The sequence below is a fragment of the Cervus elaphus genome, chromosome 8 (assembly GCF_910594005.1).
Source record: "Cervus elaphus chromosome 8, mCerEla1.1, whole genome shotgun sequence".
In the NCBI taxonomy this organism is placed as follows: domain Eukaryota; kingdom Metazoa; phylum Chordata; class Mammalia; order Artiodactyla; family Cervidae; genus Cervus; species Cervus elaphus.
Genome location: NC_057822.1, coordinates 39,398,159 through 39,415,620, shown reverse-complemented (window position 1 = coordinate 39,415,620; position 17,462 = coordinate 39,398,159). Strand labels below are relative to the sequence as shown.

The 17,462-nt window shown below is 38.7% G+C and overlaps 1 protein-coding gene across 6 annotated transcripts in view; it reads left to right on the top strand.

Moving 5' to 3' along the window:
* Positions 1-17,462, top strand: part of ADAM23 (ADAM metallopeptidase domain 23) — a 185,407-nt gene that overhangs the window by 131,264 nt on the left and 36,681 nt on the right. For all 6 annotated transcript variants that reach the window (XM_043910262.1, XM_043910260.1, XM_043910259.1 and 3 more), the window contains exons 11-18: positions 423-586; positions 1,628-1,712; positions 2,473-2,563; positions 5,254-5,302; positions 7,799-7,898; positions 11,180-11,251; positions 11,851-11,940; positions 13,578-13,658. In XM_043910262.1, the coding sequence (XP_043766197.1) occupies positions 423-586; positions 1,628-1,712; positions 2,473-2,563; positions 5,254-5,302; positions 7,799-7,898; positions 11,180-11,251; positions 11,851-11,940; positions 13,578-13,658 (732 nt within the window). The remainder of the gene's footprint in view (positions 1-422; positions 587-1,627; positions 1,713-2,472; positions 2,564-5,253; positions 5,303-7,798; positions 7,899-11,179; positions 11,252-11,850; positions 11,941-13,577; positions 13,659-17,462) is intronic.

Sequence of the window (17,462 nt, the reverse complement as noted above, 5' to 3'; positions counted from 1 at the left end):
CTGTTCCAATCCTTCAGGAATAACTGATCATATCACACGTACTCAGAGCGAGTATATCAGACTCCAATCTGTTATTCCCTGAGGTTTGAAAGAGTGATTTTGCTGAACCCTGATTTGAATTTGTGTGCATACTTTAGGTCTGTGATGCCCTAGAGAGATGCTGGCTACTAAAAGTGGTGATTGGGGATTGAAGTAACTTTGTACGAGAGGCTGAACTTTGTGACTGTTCTTTCTTTCTTTCTTTTTTTTTTTTTTGCTCTTGAAAAAAGAGAAAGGAAAAGAAGATTCTCTCTGATGAGCTAATTCTGACCTCATGTTCTCCTCTCACCTCCCCTCCTGTCCTTCCGCTGACTCTGAATCACTGATTGTGCATGTTTGACCCAGTGTTTTCCTCCTGCACCTGTCCTGTTGTCTACCCTCAGATTTACAAGGAGCAGCTTAATACCAGGGTTGTCCTGGTGGCGGTAGAGACCTGGACCGAGAGGGATCACATTGACATCACCACCAACCTCGTGCAGATGCTCCATGAGTTCTCCAAATACCGACAGCGTATCAGGCAGCATGCTGATGCTGTGCATCTCATCTCGTATGTATTCCCAGCCCTTGGCTTGATGTTGTTCTCTATCCCTTTATCGTATCAGTTAGGTTATGTATTGGTAAATCTATCCTGAACAAGATTGAGGTTGAGTCCTCTGTTACATAAGAAGCACAGAAGTAGACTGCCCGGTGTTGAAACAGTGGTTCCACAGTCATGAGATCTACTTTCAGAGCACTTCCCTCCCTTCAGACCTTCCATCCTCAAGGTCAGCTCATGACTCAGGACAGCTGCTGACACTCCAGCCTTCATCACAGGCAATAGGAATGCCAGGCAGGGGACAAGTGTGAGAGGACCCTCCCTCCAGCTAACCCGTTGTAGTAGATTTCCTGAAAATGTGCATGTATCAATTTCATCAACTAATCATTTACTAGATCTTTATCACAGTGGCCACAATGAGCTGTAAGAGAGTCTAGGAAAGAGAGTCTTTTGAAATGAACTACTGAGTAAAATTGATGTTCCATCACTAAAGAAAAGGGATACCTTGTTTACTTCTGATGAGTTGCTCACTTCCCCACTGGTAGTTAAGCTGTTTTCAGACAGTCCTCTAAGGTTCTGTGCTGGGATCAAACCAACCGAAGTCCTTCTTCCTTCTTTATTCTCTCCTGTTACTCTTTGCTGTTCTCTCAGTGTTTAATCAGCAATTTACAATTGTCAATATTTTGTATAACTACTAGATAGTCTCTACTAAAAAAAATCAAGGACTGTGGTATCTATCTTTGTGCCGTCAATGTCTGTGCCAGTATGTGGTGTTTAGTCAGGTGCTCAATTGATTTTGACTCAACTGAGATTACTTAACATAACATTAAAGGTATTTATGGTAACATACATTTAGAAGTATTTAAAATGTAGTTTTTGGCTTCCTGAAGGAAGGTTGGTTTGGGGTATTCGGTGTAGGAGAATAGATGTATTGAAATTGAATGTTAATGGAATAAAGTTGGAATTAAAGGAATTAATTGGAATTTGAATGGAATAAAATTGAAATATAATGGTCACTACATTGGTTTCCTAATAGCACTTATTTTTCCTAAGGCGTGTGACATTCCACTATAAGAGAAGCAGCCTGAGTTACTTTGGAGGTGTCTGTTCTCACACAAGGGGAGTTGGTGTGAATGAGGTAAATGTTATCAATTTTCCTAAAGTAGATCTTTATCTGTGCATCTGATTTCTTTCTTCCCTGTGGCCTAGTTTACATCCCTTCTCAGACCTATTTAAAATGATAATGACATTAAGAATATAGTATAAGTGGTTTGTATTAGTAAATAGAACCCAAAGTGATCTTTAGTGTTAGAAAAGAGCTTTTGTTTCATATCACAATGATAGTCTTTCATATTTGTCAGGCAGATGCAAACCGAAGATTGGCCCAGAAATTTCTTGGTCTCTGTAGATAAGTTTTTATAATCTTGTTAATCCTTCTGTTATGACTTTTTAAAGAATTATCTGCTCTTCTGCCCATGTTAGGTTTAACACACCCTCCAAGTAGAACCAACTAAATCTAAACCTTGGTCAGTTCCTGAATATATAATGGTACTAGATTATCCCAGTAGCCATCATTCAGTGGAGACTTCTCTTGACAGATTTGTAGTAAGTTGAATTTATTCTCGGTTTGGTATGAGGTGAAATGGGGCACAGCCTTTTATGATTTTGTGTTTCCATGTGAAAACATCAAGTTCTGAGAGATGCCACATAGTGAGAGAGGCTTTCTGCTTCTTGGGCCCAGTTGCAAGGAAGAAGTGATCAGGAGCATATGCCGTGTTTTGATGCTGTGAGGCTCTACTTAGGGGACTGAGAAGATATGTGGTAATGATTAAGAAATAATAACTAGCTTTGTGCCCTCTCTCAAATGTTTCCCACACACTTTCAACTCTGAAAAACAGTATGGTCTTCCAATGGCAGTGGCACAAGTATTATCGCAGAGCCTGGCTCAAAACCTTGGAATCCAATGGGAACCTTCTAGCAGAAAGCCAAGTATGTACATTGACCTTCTTACTTTCATGTGCCATTCTGTCTGTATAATGCATGTGTGGTCAAAAAAGAAATATTTTTTCATTCCTAAGTCATAATAGCTTAACTGTGGTATATCTCCTTCCCCTAAAGAAATGATAGAAATGAGCAATTTAAGGTAACTCTTAATCTGTGTGGGTTGGAGAAATGTCCCTTTCCACGTCTGTAAAATCATCCTTTCTCAGGGCATGATCAGCTCTTTCTCACACTGCAGAATGTTGGGGTGCATAGAGGTGAATACTCAGCCTGTAGGTTCTAATCAGTTGAATACAGACACAAGATGTCAGTGGAGCTCCATCACAAGCTCAGTTGGATCAGAAAAAAAGATCTGGAATTAAAAGGAGCTTAAACCCTAATGAAATTTACCAACATAGTACCATCATTAACATAAGAGAAGCTTCCCGTGTAGGCATCCCATCCTGGGGGCAGGTGATAGAGTATAATACTCCTCCACTGAGCTGGCAAGGCCTCGATGGAGTAGAAACAGCCACAGATCCCATCCTGTAGGAAAACACAGCCAGCGACTACTGGATATCACTTTCCTCACTAACCAGAGGAGAGGCAGATGGAAAGACAAGTCTGAGATTCTAGAGGTGCAGTGTTAAAGGCCCACAGTAATTTGAGGGGGGGCGGTCCTTGAACATTTTAAATTTCTTTTAAAATCTGTATAAAATCCAACTTAGATTATATTCCTCTTTATAGCAATACAATAGTAAAATATAGTTTCTATTAATAATACACTTTTGTGGCAGAAGGACAAAGTGCCTAGGAAGCATACGATGTCATCCTGTGGAAAAAAAGACTGAGGTATTCACTCCAACTAATCTCTTACCTGGGAATTAAGTGGAGATCTACTCTCCTTGTGAAAATACCAGATGCTGGGAATAAAGGTGTCCTTCTCCACCCCCCTCCCCAGAGAAGAAAAGGATAAATATCTACCTTAACATTATCCTATGCTTTATACCTTTTTGACTACTATCAAATAATTGTCATTAATGGATAGTGTTATGGAAACTTGAACTAAAATCTATATCCAGGATGTCTTGATTCCCTTTAAGGGACTATTAGGTCATCACTTTATGGGTACATTAAGTTTGGTGGCATTTAGCAAATCTCCACAAACTTTCATCTGTTAATTTCTTGCTCAGAGTGTTTGCTTTCCCAGAGTACGCATTAAAAGAGGTGATTCAGGTTTCACTGGCTGGCATCAATGCCCGAAAATCAGAAGGAGTAGGACCTTGTTATAATCTTGTTTGACAAACTTGGAACCAAGAGAAGGCCAGTGCTGAGGGCAGCTAAGAGATCTTACTGAGTCATATGATGGAGAAGGGTGAGCAATAGGGTTCATTACTAATACCAGGCATAGTTCCTTCCTTTCTAAAATTCTTTATTCCTTTGTGAATTGTTTGTTCAGATAGATTAGTTCTGAATTTTGAATTTTTAAAAATCCATTTGGAAGTCTTTAAAGATATCTTTGTCTATCATAGAAAAGAGAATAGAAAAAAAAATGAATGAAAAGGCTAGCCTATCACAATATCCATATGTCCATCTGTGGTATCTGTGTTAAGCTTATGACTGTTATTTAATTTAGATGACTTTACATTTCTATTTTAGATTGCTCTCTTTTCCTGTATGTTTTAGCTTAGTGTTCTTCAAGCCTATGGCTGATGCTTGCTTTGACTGTAGCAGATTGAATTCTCTTCTCTAACGTCCAGTGTGTTCTGTTAGCAGGACTTCAGTGAGGACTCATTGAATTGTGCAGTAGAGTTTTGCAGTTCCCAGAGAACACATAGGCTACCATCTCATGTGAGCCCCAGTACCATTCTGGGAGATGGGCACAGAGATACCTTCCCATTTTAGAGGTGGAAACCCTGAGACCCAAGAAATGCTAAGTCACTTGCCTGTGAAACTCTCATCAGATAGAACTTGGACTAAAACACTAGTTTGTAAAGCCTACCTTGGACCACAGTACTTTCCATTAAACATTAAACTAGAAGCTGAATTGAATTCTCTGAGTTACAAAAATGAAGAGAGGCACAATTTTACTTCTTGCAGCTGTTGTCTTAGGAGGCAAGCTATACTTGTTGGAAAGGAAACAGAAATATTAATTTAAATAAAATAGGTTTTGCTGTTGATAATTTTCCTAGATTAAAGAAGTAGCAATGAATATTTAAGGAGTTAAAGAATGACTAGCTCTCCACCCCCAGCAGCCCCTTAGCAATCCTGCAGGCAAATCAGCTGGGCAAGATAGCATCTGAAGAAAGATCAGGAGGAGTCAGGCAGTCTGCACACAATGGAAAATGATGCAGAATCCAACCTCTTGACCCCCTGACTCACTGAAATTTCTTCTCCTTTTTCCCTTAAAAAACTGTCATGGCCAAGCAGAATCTTCAGAGCTGGTTTGAGACATGAATCTGCCTTCTCCCCAAGTTTCTGGCTTCCTGATTGAAGCAACCTTTCCTTTCCAACCAAAAAAAAAAAAAAAAAGAGAGAGAGAAAGAAATAGGTTTTGTTTGGTGAGACATCATGTTCTGTACCCATTTGACATGGAATTGGTAATAAGGAATTATTTTAAGAGCTGCGATGCAAATTAAAGATGTGACTTTTGTTGTTTCCCTTTCCTTCCACTGCTTTGTATTGTTTTGCTGGACTAGAATGTGACTGCACAGAATCCTGGGGTGGCTGCATCATGGAAGAAACAGGGTAAATTTTCATTGTACCTGCATGTGATGTATAACTTTCTGAAATTGGTATCTATTATCAACTATAGTCTCTCAGGTACTGGTCTGTTAAGCTAAGCCTTAAAATAAATTCAATAATTCATTATCTGATATTTTAAAAAATGAAATAGCAGGTTCACTTTGTACTTTGAGCTTTTTATTTAAAGTTGGTAATAAAAGTAAAATAAAGTAACTGCTTCTACTTCTATTAACCATTAAAAGAAGCACATGATTAAGTGCTTCTAAGTTTAGTGGTTGCATTAATTTTTTAGTACACTTAGGATAAAAGCTGGTTGTCTGTCAGTGAAAACCCATTTAGTCAACAATTTATATTTTAAGGAACTCATAAATAGACATGTTTACTGTAATAAAATTGTACTGTATTCCTTATATAATCAATAAGACTTAAAAAAAATTGAGACAGATTTAACATGACTAAATTAGGTAATCTTCTTCTGATAGGCATTTGAACATTTCCTCATCTAACTCCTCTTTGGAAACTAGAGTTGTTCTCTCAGGGTTGCTAGTACATCTGTGAACCAAAGCCTAGAAACATAATCTTTCTCAGGGACCCCCGCCCCATCGCAGTCACTGCCCCAAGGCCTCCTAAGCTAGAGCCCCCTCCCAATAAATAGAAGTTCCTCACTCGCATCTCTCCCACTTCCTGTGCCCATGTCAGACATCTTCAGCAGATCACCGTTTCTGGTCCTGCCCCCTCCCTGACCTACTTTTACAGAGTCCCTTCCTTATTTCCCCACCAGGAGTCCAGCTCGGGAACATGAGGCGTGTGAGCATGAAGGCTTGAAGAGAGACTGAGCCATTATGCCTGCTACTTTAGAGCAGGTGTTTCTAGAAATTAGTTCAAACTTGACTGTTAACTTTGATGCTTCCCTTTCTGTTGTACCATAGTTTTGCAACATTATTGCTTAGTCAGGCTTTTTTGAGGTAACACCATTCATAATATTGGTTCTATCAAGAGAGGTCTTCTGAACTTCCAGTTTCTAAATGAATTTTTAGACTGACTCTCCATAGGATATAATAAAACTATTTAAACTTAATATGTATATTCTGATGGGCTTCCCATGTGGCTCAGTGGTAAAGAATCCATCTGTCAAGCAGGAGACGTGGGTTCGATCCCTGGGTCAGGAAGATCCCCTGGAGAAGGAAATGGCAATCCATTCCAGTATTCTTGCCTGGGAAATCCCAGGGACAGAGGAACCTGGCAGGCTATAGTACGTGGGGTTGCAAAGAGTCAGACACACTAGCACCTACTCACCACAGCCCCAGCATGTACTGACATAGTGATAGAAATTTGGTTAATTAACTCACAAAGAAGTTATTATATTATATTCCTTTGGTTTTAATATTATATTCTTGCAAAATCATGGATTTTACCAAGTAGTATTTGAAGTTGAGAATAAGGAACTATTACCTAATTCTAATTCAGAAGGAGCTTACCCTAATTCTGGTTTGATTGTGTATATATGCATATAAAAACATCCATAGTCTAACACATCTCTTTAGGGTTTCCTTGTTTACCTCAGTTCTGTTGCTAAAGCCTGCAATGTAATATCTTTAATCAACTGACTCTCAAATTCCCTCCTCCAAAGTAAAATCTTATGGGTTCCTAAGCTCCTTTTATTTAGTTCAGAGGCAAAAAAAGAAAAAAAGAAATAGTGCTTATCTTTACTATGTGCATGCTAAGTTGCTTCAGTTGTGTCCGACTCTGTGTGACCCCCTGGACTATAGCCTGCCAGGCTACTCTGTCCATGTGATTCTCCAGGCTAGAATACTGGAGGGGGTTGCCGTGCCCTCCTCCAGAGGATCTTCCTTATCCAGGGATCAAAACCACGTCCCTTACATCTCCTGCATTGGAAGGTGGGTTCTTTACCACTAGCACCACCAGGGAAGCCCTATCTTTACTGAGAGCAAATGAAAGTGACCACATTTCTACAGCCTAGATGAAGTTTCGGGATGAACTTTTCAAAACCTCAATCAAGTCTGAGTACAAAAGGGCTTGACTCCTAAGGAGGTTGTAACTTAGCCTCCCACATCTGTGACTTCCTTTGGATTTCTGTTTTTACAGGCTCTAGCACACATGCTTATTTGGCAGTTTGAACATAAGCGCCTTGTCGAAATTTGTGTAGAATCACGTGACTCCCTGGCGGCTTCCCTGGTGGCTCAGATGGTAAAACGTCTGCCTGCAATGTGGGAGACCTGGGTTCAGTCCCTGGGTGGGGAAGACCCCCTGGAGAAGGAAATGGCAACCCACTCCAGTATTCTTGCCAGGAAAATCCCATGGACAGAGGAGCCTGGCAGGCTACAGTCCATGGGGTCGCAAAGAGTAGGACACAACTGAGCTACTTCACTTCACATGAATCCAGAGTGATCATTTTGTTCTAATTCAATGGTTTTAATTTTCTTCTTTGATGACTGTTTTGGGTAAATTATTTACATAATTGATTCTTTATTTCCTCAGGGTATCTCATTCCAGAAAGTTCTCAAAGTGCAGTATTTTGGAGTATAGGGACTTTTTACTGAGAGGGGGTGGAGCCTGTCTTTTCAACAGGCCAACAAAGGTTAGTAATTTAGAAAGTCTGCTTATTTCTCCTTTTTCTTTTTAACGTGGAAATATGCCAAATGTCAGGTACTTGTTTTGGAAAGCAGTTTCTTTCCAGTCAGATTAATGTTTAGTTATAAAAGGCTTTGTCATGTTGAAGAGTGAGTCTTGATTCAATGAATGACAAGACCACAGCTTCACTGTTTCAAAACTCTGGTGTTCCGGTGCTGGTTGTCCCTGCTGTCAGTCCTCCCTCCGAAAAACAGGCAGACAGTCCTTCCGTTAAAATATCTTGAAGTTCTCATGTTAGGGTCTTTATCCTGCTGCCAAGAGATAGTGAGTTAGACTAAGATATATTACTTTAGTAATTTAGTAAGATATATCACTTTAGTAATTACCATTACTCTGACAAAATTTCTGTTTCCCCTTGACATTTTCTGTAGGGGTATAAATAATTTCTTGGCTTTTCTTTCTTTCTTTTTTTGGGGGGGAGGAGAGGAATGGTCCATTCTCCCAGATAGAAAGCATTGCTAATATCAGCTAGCCAAAAAAAATGACCCAAAGTATTTATGGATCTTATGCATACATACATAGAAATATGTATGTATTTACTTGAGAAGGTCCATTTGTCAATGGCATTTCATTACTATTCATACAACAATCTCTTATCCATAATTCCTTCATTCAAAAGCTCTGAAAATTTGGAATGTTTTTTATGAATTTGCAGGAAACATAGTGGACAGTAAAACTTGCCCTGAACTGAAAAGTTTTATTTAACTCTCATAGTGTAAATATTCATAAATCTTACTGCAGAAATGTTAATGTGTTCAATTCTAGGCTATATACCAGGCTTTTCAGGGCTCTTTTACAGAACATAGTAAATGCATCATACTTTTCTAAAATCCAACAAAGCCAGAATTCTTAAGCTCCCGGGATTTTAGATCTGGGACTGTAGACCTATAGCAGAATCATTCCAAATGAAGTTGCTTAAAGGCAAAAAGACAGGACTGGTGCAAATTAGCAGATGGCATAGACATTCTAACATTGCACATTTCATATTTCCTTTTAAGACACTGCATCATAAGTCAAATACAGTCCATTGCTCTGCAAAATACTTAATGCTCTGCAAATTGAGAGAGCAGGGAAATCATGTTAGCTTAAAAAAAAAACAGTGACTGATGTGGATAACTGACAGAATAATTTATTCCCATCCTCATAATTAAGTGATACTGCCAAGTTAAGGCTGATACTCTGATGCCTGACATCTGTATAAAATCTCAGCAAGGCTGCAGAAAAAGAAACAGGAATTTTAAAGTGGCCTTGCATCATTAAACTCAGTCGCCTGCCTTTCATGGCATTGATCTCAATGCAACAGAAATTTGAAAGCTTCAGAGTGTTTAAAACGGGTGCAGTGAGTAATAATGAATTAATGTGAGCTGCTGGCATTTCTGAATTGCAAAATACATGGCTAATTTTACCTGCCGTACAGCTCACCAGCTAATTATAAGCATCACGCCTGAGGAAACAACACTGAGTTGTTTGGAAATACTAAGAGCTCTAGTGTGTATATAAGGATCCATCATTAGCTTTCTGAGATTGCCTGAGAGTAGAAAGGAAATTCTTCCAATAATGTGGAAACTAAATAAAAAAGTACCTATATGTCTTCAATTTTAGCAGTTAGTGAATATGGAATTCTGTCTTTTTAAATGACATATTGGAATAATTTTTTAAAAGCCCCTGTGGATTACCGTGGGATGGTTTATATGCATGTATGAAAGAACGGACTTTTTTCCAAGTGTTATAGTCAGTGGATGTATATATATATATATATGCATGAGGATCCCCTGGAGAAGGAAATGGCAACCCACTCCAATATTCTTGCCTGGAGAATTCCATGGACAAGGAGCCTGGTGGGCTATAGTCCACGGGGTCACAAAGAGTTGGACATGACTGAGCGACTAACCCACATGACAGAACTGACTTTTTCCCAAGTGTTATAGTCAATGGGTATATATATATATATATATATATATATATATGCACATGTTTTATGTGTTATTTTCACATTATCTGCGGACATCGTTTCTGTTCTCTGGGAACCTTCTCAGCTGTCATGTCTGCCATCTGATTTGTAACAGTGACCTGTCTCCGGATGGAAGAAGAGTCCTAAGAATGAAATCCAGCAGTGGTTTACGTGGGAGGCCTGATACAAAGAGCTATCATGTTCCAGTCTGCCTTTCTCTTTTCTCCTCTCTGCTGATCAGAATGTCACAGAAATGAGGACTATTGATTTTAGTCGTTGGATTTCCCCATGGGGAAGCCCCACCCAAGTATCCTGGAAACCTTGCTTGCTTCTTATAGCAGCGTTCCTCCTGGAAGCAGAAGGAAGATCAGGTCTCCCTTGGGTGGACTCAGGGGGAGGCAGTCCTCCTTGGGTGTGTGCTGCCCTCTCTCAGATACATGGCTCTGAACATTTGGATTGGAATTCCCTGTTCCAGTCTTCGCCTGAGTGTAGTGGACATACACAGAAAAATCTTGCCCCTGGTAATGGGAAATGGAAATGTTTCTCATAAATAATCAGCTGCCTCAACAACTGATCTGTAATATAGTTTATTTGGCAGTCAAGTTCATAGCATTAGGAGGGTGGATTATTCTAGAAATTTGACACTTCCATCACTCCAGGAATGATTGAGAAATGTCTATAATCTGTGTCTATAATGTCTGAGAAATGTCTATAATATGCCTACATGTTTGCCTAATATGGTTCAGATGGTGCCGTTTTCTTTTTGGTGACAATGATGGGCATGGATTTCCAGCAACGCTTTTCCCTAACTTTATTTGAGTTTACTTGATGGCATATATCACCTTTAGCTGTGACTGAAGCATTTTTATCTTTTTGACAGTTTTTATATCTTCTCAGCTGTCTGGATATAAGTCAGCAAATTATGTACCTGTGAGTCTTATTAGAGATGCATTTTAACTCCATTAGCAAAAATGAAAAGTGATCTATTCATCTTGACAGCTTATTTCTATAAAAAGTAACTCTAATGGTAGAGGTCATCTCTGGAACCCACCACCAGAGAATCCTCCAAGAGATACTACCTCCATTTAAAATATGTTTTTTAGAAGTGTTATTAATAAATGAACAGTGTTTCCCACACAGATGTATTTGTAAGATGCCATAACAATAGGTCATAGAGGAATATCTATGATTATAGGGTGTGTATGTAGCCTAATTGGAAAATTGATTTTCTGTGATAAATTGAAATGTTTTCCCTTTACCTTTCTAACCTCTTTCAGCTATTTGAACCCACAGAATGTGGAAATGGATACGTAGAAGCTGGGGAGGAGTGTGATTGTGGTATCCATGTGGTAAGTATAAGAAATCTTTTCTACTTTCAGCACGTCTTCTACCCAGAGCAAACAGTAATAGCATTAGTGAGAAGTCTACCTCATCATTCACTGTGGCCTCACTGCCTTTATTTCTGAACTCTCTCATCAATGCTTAATCCTAGCTCAGATATGTTAGAATTAATCATGTCCTTATGGCTCTGTCTGAAGAAACCTAATACATTCTTCTAATCAAACTCATCTCTCTTAAAAATTCATAGCCTATATCCCTCTCAGACAAGTTGTACCAAGTCATGAAAATTCTTTCTGTGTTGTGTAATATTTTTGTCTTTGTAAAGCTAGATTGAATATTAAAATTGTAATAGGGCTAACCGAGGGTAGGATGCCTGCTAAAAAATAAGCTTACTCTTTGGTAGAGAAGTCCTTTCTTAGAAGATCATACTTTGCTGAGAAGTATAGCAGGAAGGAGTCTACCACTAAAATGATTAATTCTTTCCTAAAATATTTGCTTACCATTATATATATCTCCTCATGTGAATAATGCATGTCACATGTGGAGAGAATGCAGAATGACCAGCGGATGGGTTTCCTGACTTACTCACATGAAGTGTTTTCTCTAGGAATGCTATGGACTGTGCTGTAAGAAGTGCTCTCTCTCCAATGGGGCCCACTGCAGCGATGGGCCTTGCTGCAATAATACCTCGTGTCTTGTGAGTTCTCTGGCAGTTTCGTCTCTCTTATCGATGACATATTAGCCAAATATTGCAATGTGTACCTTGAGTATCTGTACAGCTTGTCACACTTTTGTTGATGGACACTGTGTATTAGCCCAGCAATTTTACTGAATCAATAAATCTACCCAAATTCTGTGAGTTACTACAATTATCTTTATTATAATTCACTACCAACAAACCCTTGGACAGCAAGGAGATCAAACTAGTCAATCTTGAGGGAAATCAACCCTGAATACTCGTTGAAAGGACTAATGCTGAAGTTGAAACTCCAGTATTTTGGTCATCTGATGTGAACAGCTGACTCATTGGAAATGTCCCCGATGCTGGGAAAGATTGAAGGCAGAAGGAGAAGAGGTTGTCAGAGGATGAGATGGCTGGATGGCATCACTGATGCAATGGACATGAGGCTTGGGCAAACTCCGGGAGATGGTGAGGGACAGAGAGGCCTGGTGTGCTGCAGTCCATGGGGTGGCAAAGAGTTGGACACGACTGGGTGACTGAACAACAACCAATAATCCTATTCTCCAGTACCTCCCTAAGAAAGTATACCTGTAATCCTTCCAAAATAAACATTGGCAATTGCCCTTCTAACATGGGTGAAAACCAAATTAAATGGTTGAATAGAAGAGGGACAGTTTCTGTGGTGTTTTTCGTAACATGTTCCACTTACAAACTTTTTCTTGAAAACCCATCCTAATTTATTTTAGAGCCTGAGCATAAAACCTAGTCCTTATATTTTCACATTTGATTTTTAAAATCCCTTAGAAAGGCAAACGAGCCAGATAAGGAAGTAATATATGTATGTAAGTTTATATGTGTATATGCACACCTTTTGTTTGTGTGGAAATATTACTTCTATCTTTGGAAAACTGTGGTTAATTTTTAAAAAGTCATTTTTAAAATCTTTGTTTTTCTCATTCTATAAAATTCTTAATAGTTTTTAAAACCAGAAAATAATATGATTTAACTTTATTCAACACCAAAGGAGTATTAGGCTTATGGTACTCTAGAAGATTCCAGCTTAGATTTTCTTGCCTTATGTCCCCAAGCAGATTATAAATTGCTTGAAAATGATGGACTCTTTCCTTCATCTTGTACCAAGCCTTCTCCTAGACAAACAAAATGCCTTGTATTCAGCAGTCATTCACCGGCATCACTGAAGGGAATTCATATGAATTAATTGAAATCTGATTGTATATATTTAGCTAAAGCAAGACTAATATCCAAGCTAATAGAGAAATTAGTGCAGATTGAGTGTGTATATCAGCCTTCAGAGAGGTCCTAAATGTTTATCTTTATATTTTAGTGTTTAGTTCTTTTGTCTTAAGCCTCACCAGTGTTTCTTCTTTACATAATTGCCATCACAGTGTTTTCCAAACATAATACTCTGAGATAGCAGAGTTTGAAATCTGAACATTTAATGCCTTGGTTAATGATTCATATTTACTACAGAGAGTGATTTTGGGGCATTATCTCTATTCTGAAACTACCTTGATGATTCATAAAAAGAGTTTGGCAGTGGTAATGAAAGGATGTCATGATTTCTGGTGAATACAAGAATACTAACTCTGAAATATTAATACTGGTTCCTAATATTGAGTTTTGATTTGCAGTTTCAGCCACGAGGATATGAATGTCGGGATGCTGTGAATGGGTGTGATATTACCGAATATTGTACTGGAGACTCTGGCCAGGTATGGCAAACTGAATTTTAGGTAATCTTATTTTCAAATACATATCATAATGCTTTCAATTTGAATTACATGTGTGAATATGATTCGATTCTTTTGGGGTTTTTGGTTTTGTTTTGTTCTGTTTTCTAGTAGTTTCTAGCTCCCACTGTGCTTTTATTTTAGGAATATTTATTGGGCCTAAAAAATCTGTTTTCTTCCAAATTTCCCCTTTATAATTAATTTCCTTTATTATTGCTTATATCCAATTAATTGGTATAGTTGTATGTATCAGCAGTGTTCTGGTCCCCACATCTAAAACAGTAGGCTCACACTGATAAAGCACTAATGGTACTATTTTCAAGCAATTTTAAGCCACAAAACCCTTTCTTTTAACAAAATTTTGGACAGAAGTTCAGTGTAGAAATCTGAAAGTGTAGCACTGCTGTAGTTGAAGTGGGATTGGGGGCAGAAGTCCTCAGTCTGTCACCATCTCTCTCCATTTATGTATGAAGCACTGGTTTCATGGCCCACACACTTGGCATGATCTTCTTCATGTTAAAAATTATTGCGTTATCATTAAGATTGTCTTTCGGCATTCCTTCTTTACTTTTTATGTTTTTAAACATTTACATCATGTTGTTTTAAGTCTTTGTCATTCAAATGAATATTTGTGGGGCCCCTACTGTGTTTCAAGCACTGCTTTGAATGCCAGGCTATGAGAGGAATCCAAATAGGCAACTCCTAGCTCTTCCCAGGCTTGCATTCTGCTGGGTTAGAAAGGCTAATATATTCATGAAACCCAGTGAGTACAGAAGCCTGGCATCTTCAAGAGATGGAATGGAAGCAGGAATAGCTGGGAAATAGTGGAAATGATTCAGGGAAGAAGTCAGGAGTCAGGCGTAGGGGCTTGGTAAGAATTTTTGACTTCATCCTACCTTCAATTTTATTCTGATGTTACTTCAACAGCAGTTTCCAATGCTATGATACAGTTTTTATAAATATCCCCTTTACAGTTGCATGAAAGTCAGCCATGTGAATTTACCAGTCACTTCTACATCTAGTGGTGAATATTTAGATTGTTGGCAGCATTTTATTATTATCATTAATATGGCTATAAATCTCTTTGCATTAAAAAAATTTTTTTTCTGGCCCGGCCACACGGCATATGGGCTCTTAGTTCCCTGACCAGGGATCAAACCTGATCCCCTCCCTGCATTGGAGGGCAGAGTCTTAACCACTGGACCACCAGGGAAGTCCCTCTATGCATTTTATTTTATTTTTTTTCATCTATTTTTATTAGTTGGAGGCTAATTACTTTACAGTATTGTAGTGGTTTTTGCCATACATTGACATGAATCAGCCATGGATTTACATGTGTTCCCCATCCTGATCCCCCCTCCCACCTCCCTCCCCATCCCATCCCTCTGGGTGTTCCCAGTGCACCAGCCCCGAGCACTTGTCTCATGCATCCTACCTGGGCTGGCTATCTGTTTCACCGTTGATAATATGCATGTTTTGATGCTGTTCTCTCAGATCATCCCACCCTCGCCTTCTCCCGCAGAGTCCAAAAGTCTGTTCTCTACATCTGTGTCTCTTTTTCTGTCCTGCATATAGGGTTATTGTTACCATCTTTTTAAATTCCATATATATGCATTAGTATACTGTATTGGTGTTTATCTTTCTGGCTTACTTCACTCTGTATAATGGGCTTCAGTTTCATCCATCTCATTAGAACTGATTCAAATGTATTCTTTTTAATGGCCGAGTAATATTCCATTGTGTATGTGTACCACAGCTTTCTTATCCAATCATCTGCTGATGGGCATCTAGGTTGCTTCCATGTCCTGGCTATTATAAACAGGGCTGCAATGAACATTGGGGTACACGGGTCCTCTATGCATTTTAAAGAGTGTTTCTTATTGGGAGTTAGCAACTTAGGGTAAGTTTCTCAAGAGCAGAATTACCTATTGCCGGGTATTGTGATTTACATGGGGTTCCTGATAGAGTATGGCTGGAAACTAAAATATCATTTTTGTTATTGCAAAGAGCCAAGTTGAAAGTCCTAGCTCAGTGTGAGGGCTAAATGGGCGTCTTTACAGATCCCAGATTTAGGCTGTAGTAACAGATTATTGACATAATTGGGCCTGGAATGACCTCTCCTTGCAAAGGTGGCCCTTGTATGCCGTGGAGGAGCAGTAGAGAGAGGGTGAATTATGTGAGTAGGCAGGAGAAGATGGCGGAACTGAGCCAGAAAGCTGAGTTATTCTTCTGAAGTTTATCCATCAACCAGTCAGTTGCTCTACCTGCCTGGAGAAGTGAGCACAGGGGCAGAGAGGAACTGGAGTTACACGGAGTTCTTCTCCCTGGAAGGAAACATGAGGAGAGGAAAGCAAAATTTCCTGATTAACCTTTTTGAAAAGTTTTGATATATACCACCTGAGGCTTGATTCAAATGGATATAGTACAAAGGTTATGGTACAGCGAAGGTATACCTATCCTTTTGTGATTTTTATGTATATCTGTCCTTACATATAAATAGATAAATTGGTTTCTTTACAATTTTTAAATAATATAGTGGCTGTATGTAAGAACTGTGGATTCTGTGATTTATGACAAGTATATTGACATTTCTGATACACTATTTCACTGAGTTATATTTTTAGTTTTGTAGAATGAGACCCATTGTATATGGTTTTGGTTTTGTGTGTTCAATTCTTTTAAAAGTGTTCAGTACTCTTTGTGACCCCACGGACTGCAGCATGCCAGGCCTCCCTGTCCATCACCAGCTCCTTGAGTTTACTCAAACTCATGTCCATTGAGTCGGTGATGCCATCCAACCGTCTCATCCTCTGTCGTCCCCTTCTCCTCCCACCTTCAATCTTTCCCAGCATCAGGGTCTTTCCAAATGAGTCAGTTCTTCGCATCAGGTGGCCAAAGTATAAAAGTATAGTTTTTCCATTTCAACCTTTAACTCCTGAATTGTCATAAGCTTTACTGGAAATAAAGTTTTTATAATAAGGGTTCTTGTTCAATCTAATATTTTATTGATTAAATTTTTAAAATATTCTTTTAATTTCATGTCCCAAGGTGAAAATTGTACTGTTAAATTCTCAGTTCATTTAGTAACAATTCCCTTCTATGACCAGAAGGAACCTAAACTAGGTAAGTGGAAGAGAGGGAGTTAAACACCACCACACCGTCGCCCCCAACACACAGTAATTCTTCTGTTTTGAAAGAAGCTTTTAATTTAATTGATACTAATAATTAAAATGGGATGTCTCAGAATCTCTGCATCTCTGAAAATCAGTACTTTTGGTGACATTATGTATTTATTGCTTTTATTTCACAGTATATTTCTGCTTAGTTTTTATATTAGCATTTACTGATGCTTCTGAGCTGCTTTTTAAATTCACAATTTCAAAGAGAATAAATAAGATGTGGAACTGAGAGACATTCTGAGCAAACAATCTGGATGATCTAATAAAGATATTTTTGAAAGATATGTGAAATATGTTTTGTTAAACACTATGAAATATGTCATCAAAATGGGAATATAACACAATTTAAAATAAGCACATTTAAAAGCTGTTGCACTGTGGAAGCCAGCCTCAGTTGGACCTTACTATACAGTGTAAAAATGGCATTTATTTATCAGTATTATTTTTTATATATTTTTATTTTTGGCTGTGTCTCTAGTTGAGGCACACAGGCGTAGTTGCCCTGTGGCATGTGGGATCTTAGTTCCAAGACCAGGGATTGAACCCAAGTCCCCTGCACTGGAAGTCAGATTCTTAACCACTGAACCACCAGGGAAGTCCCTCAAAT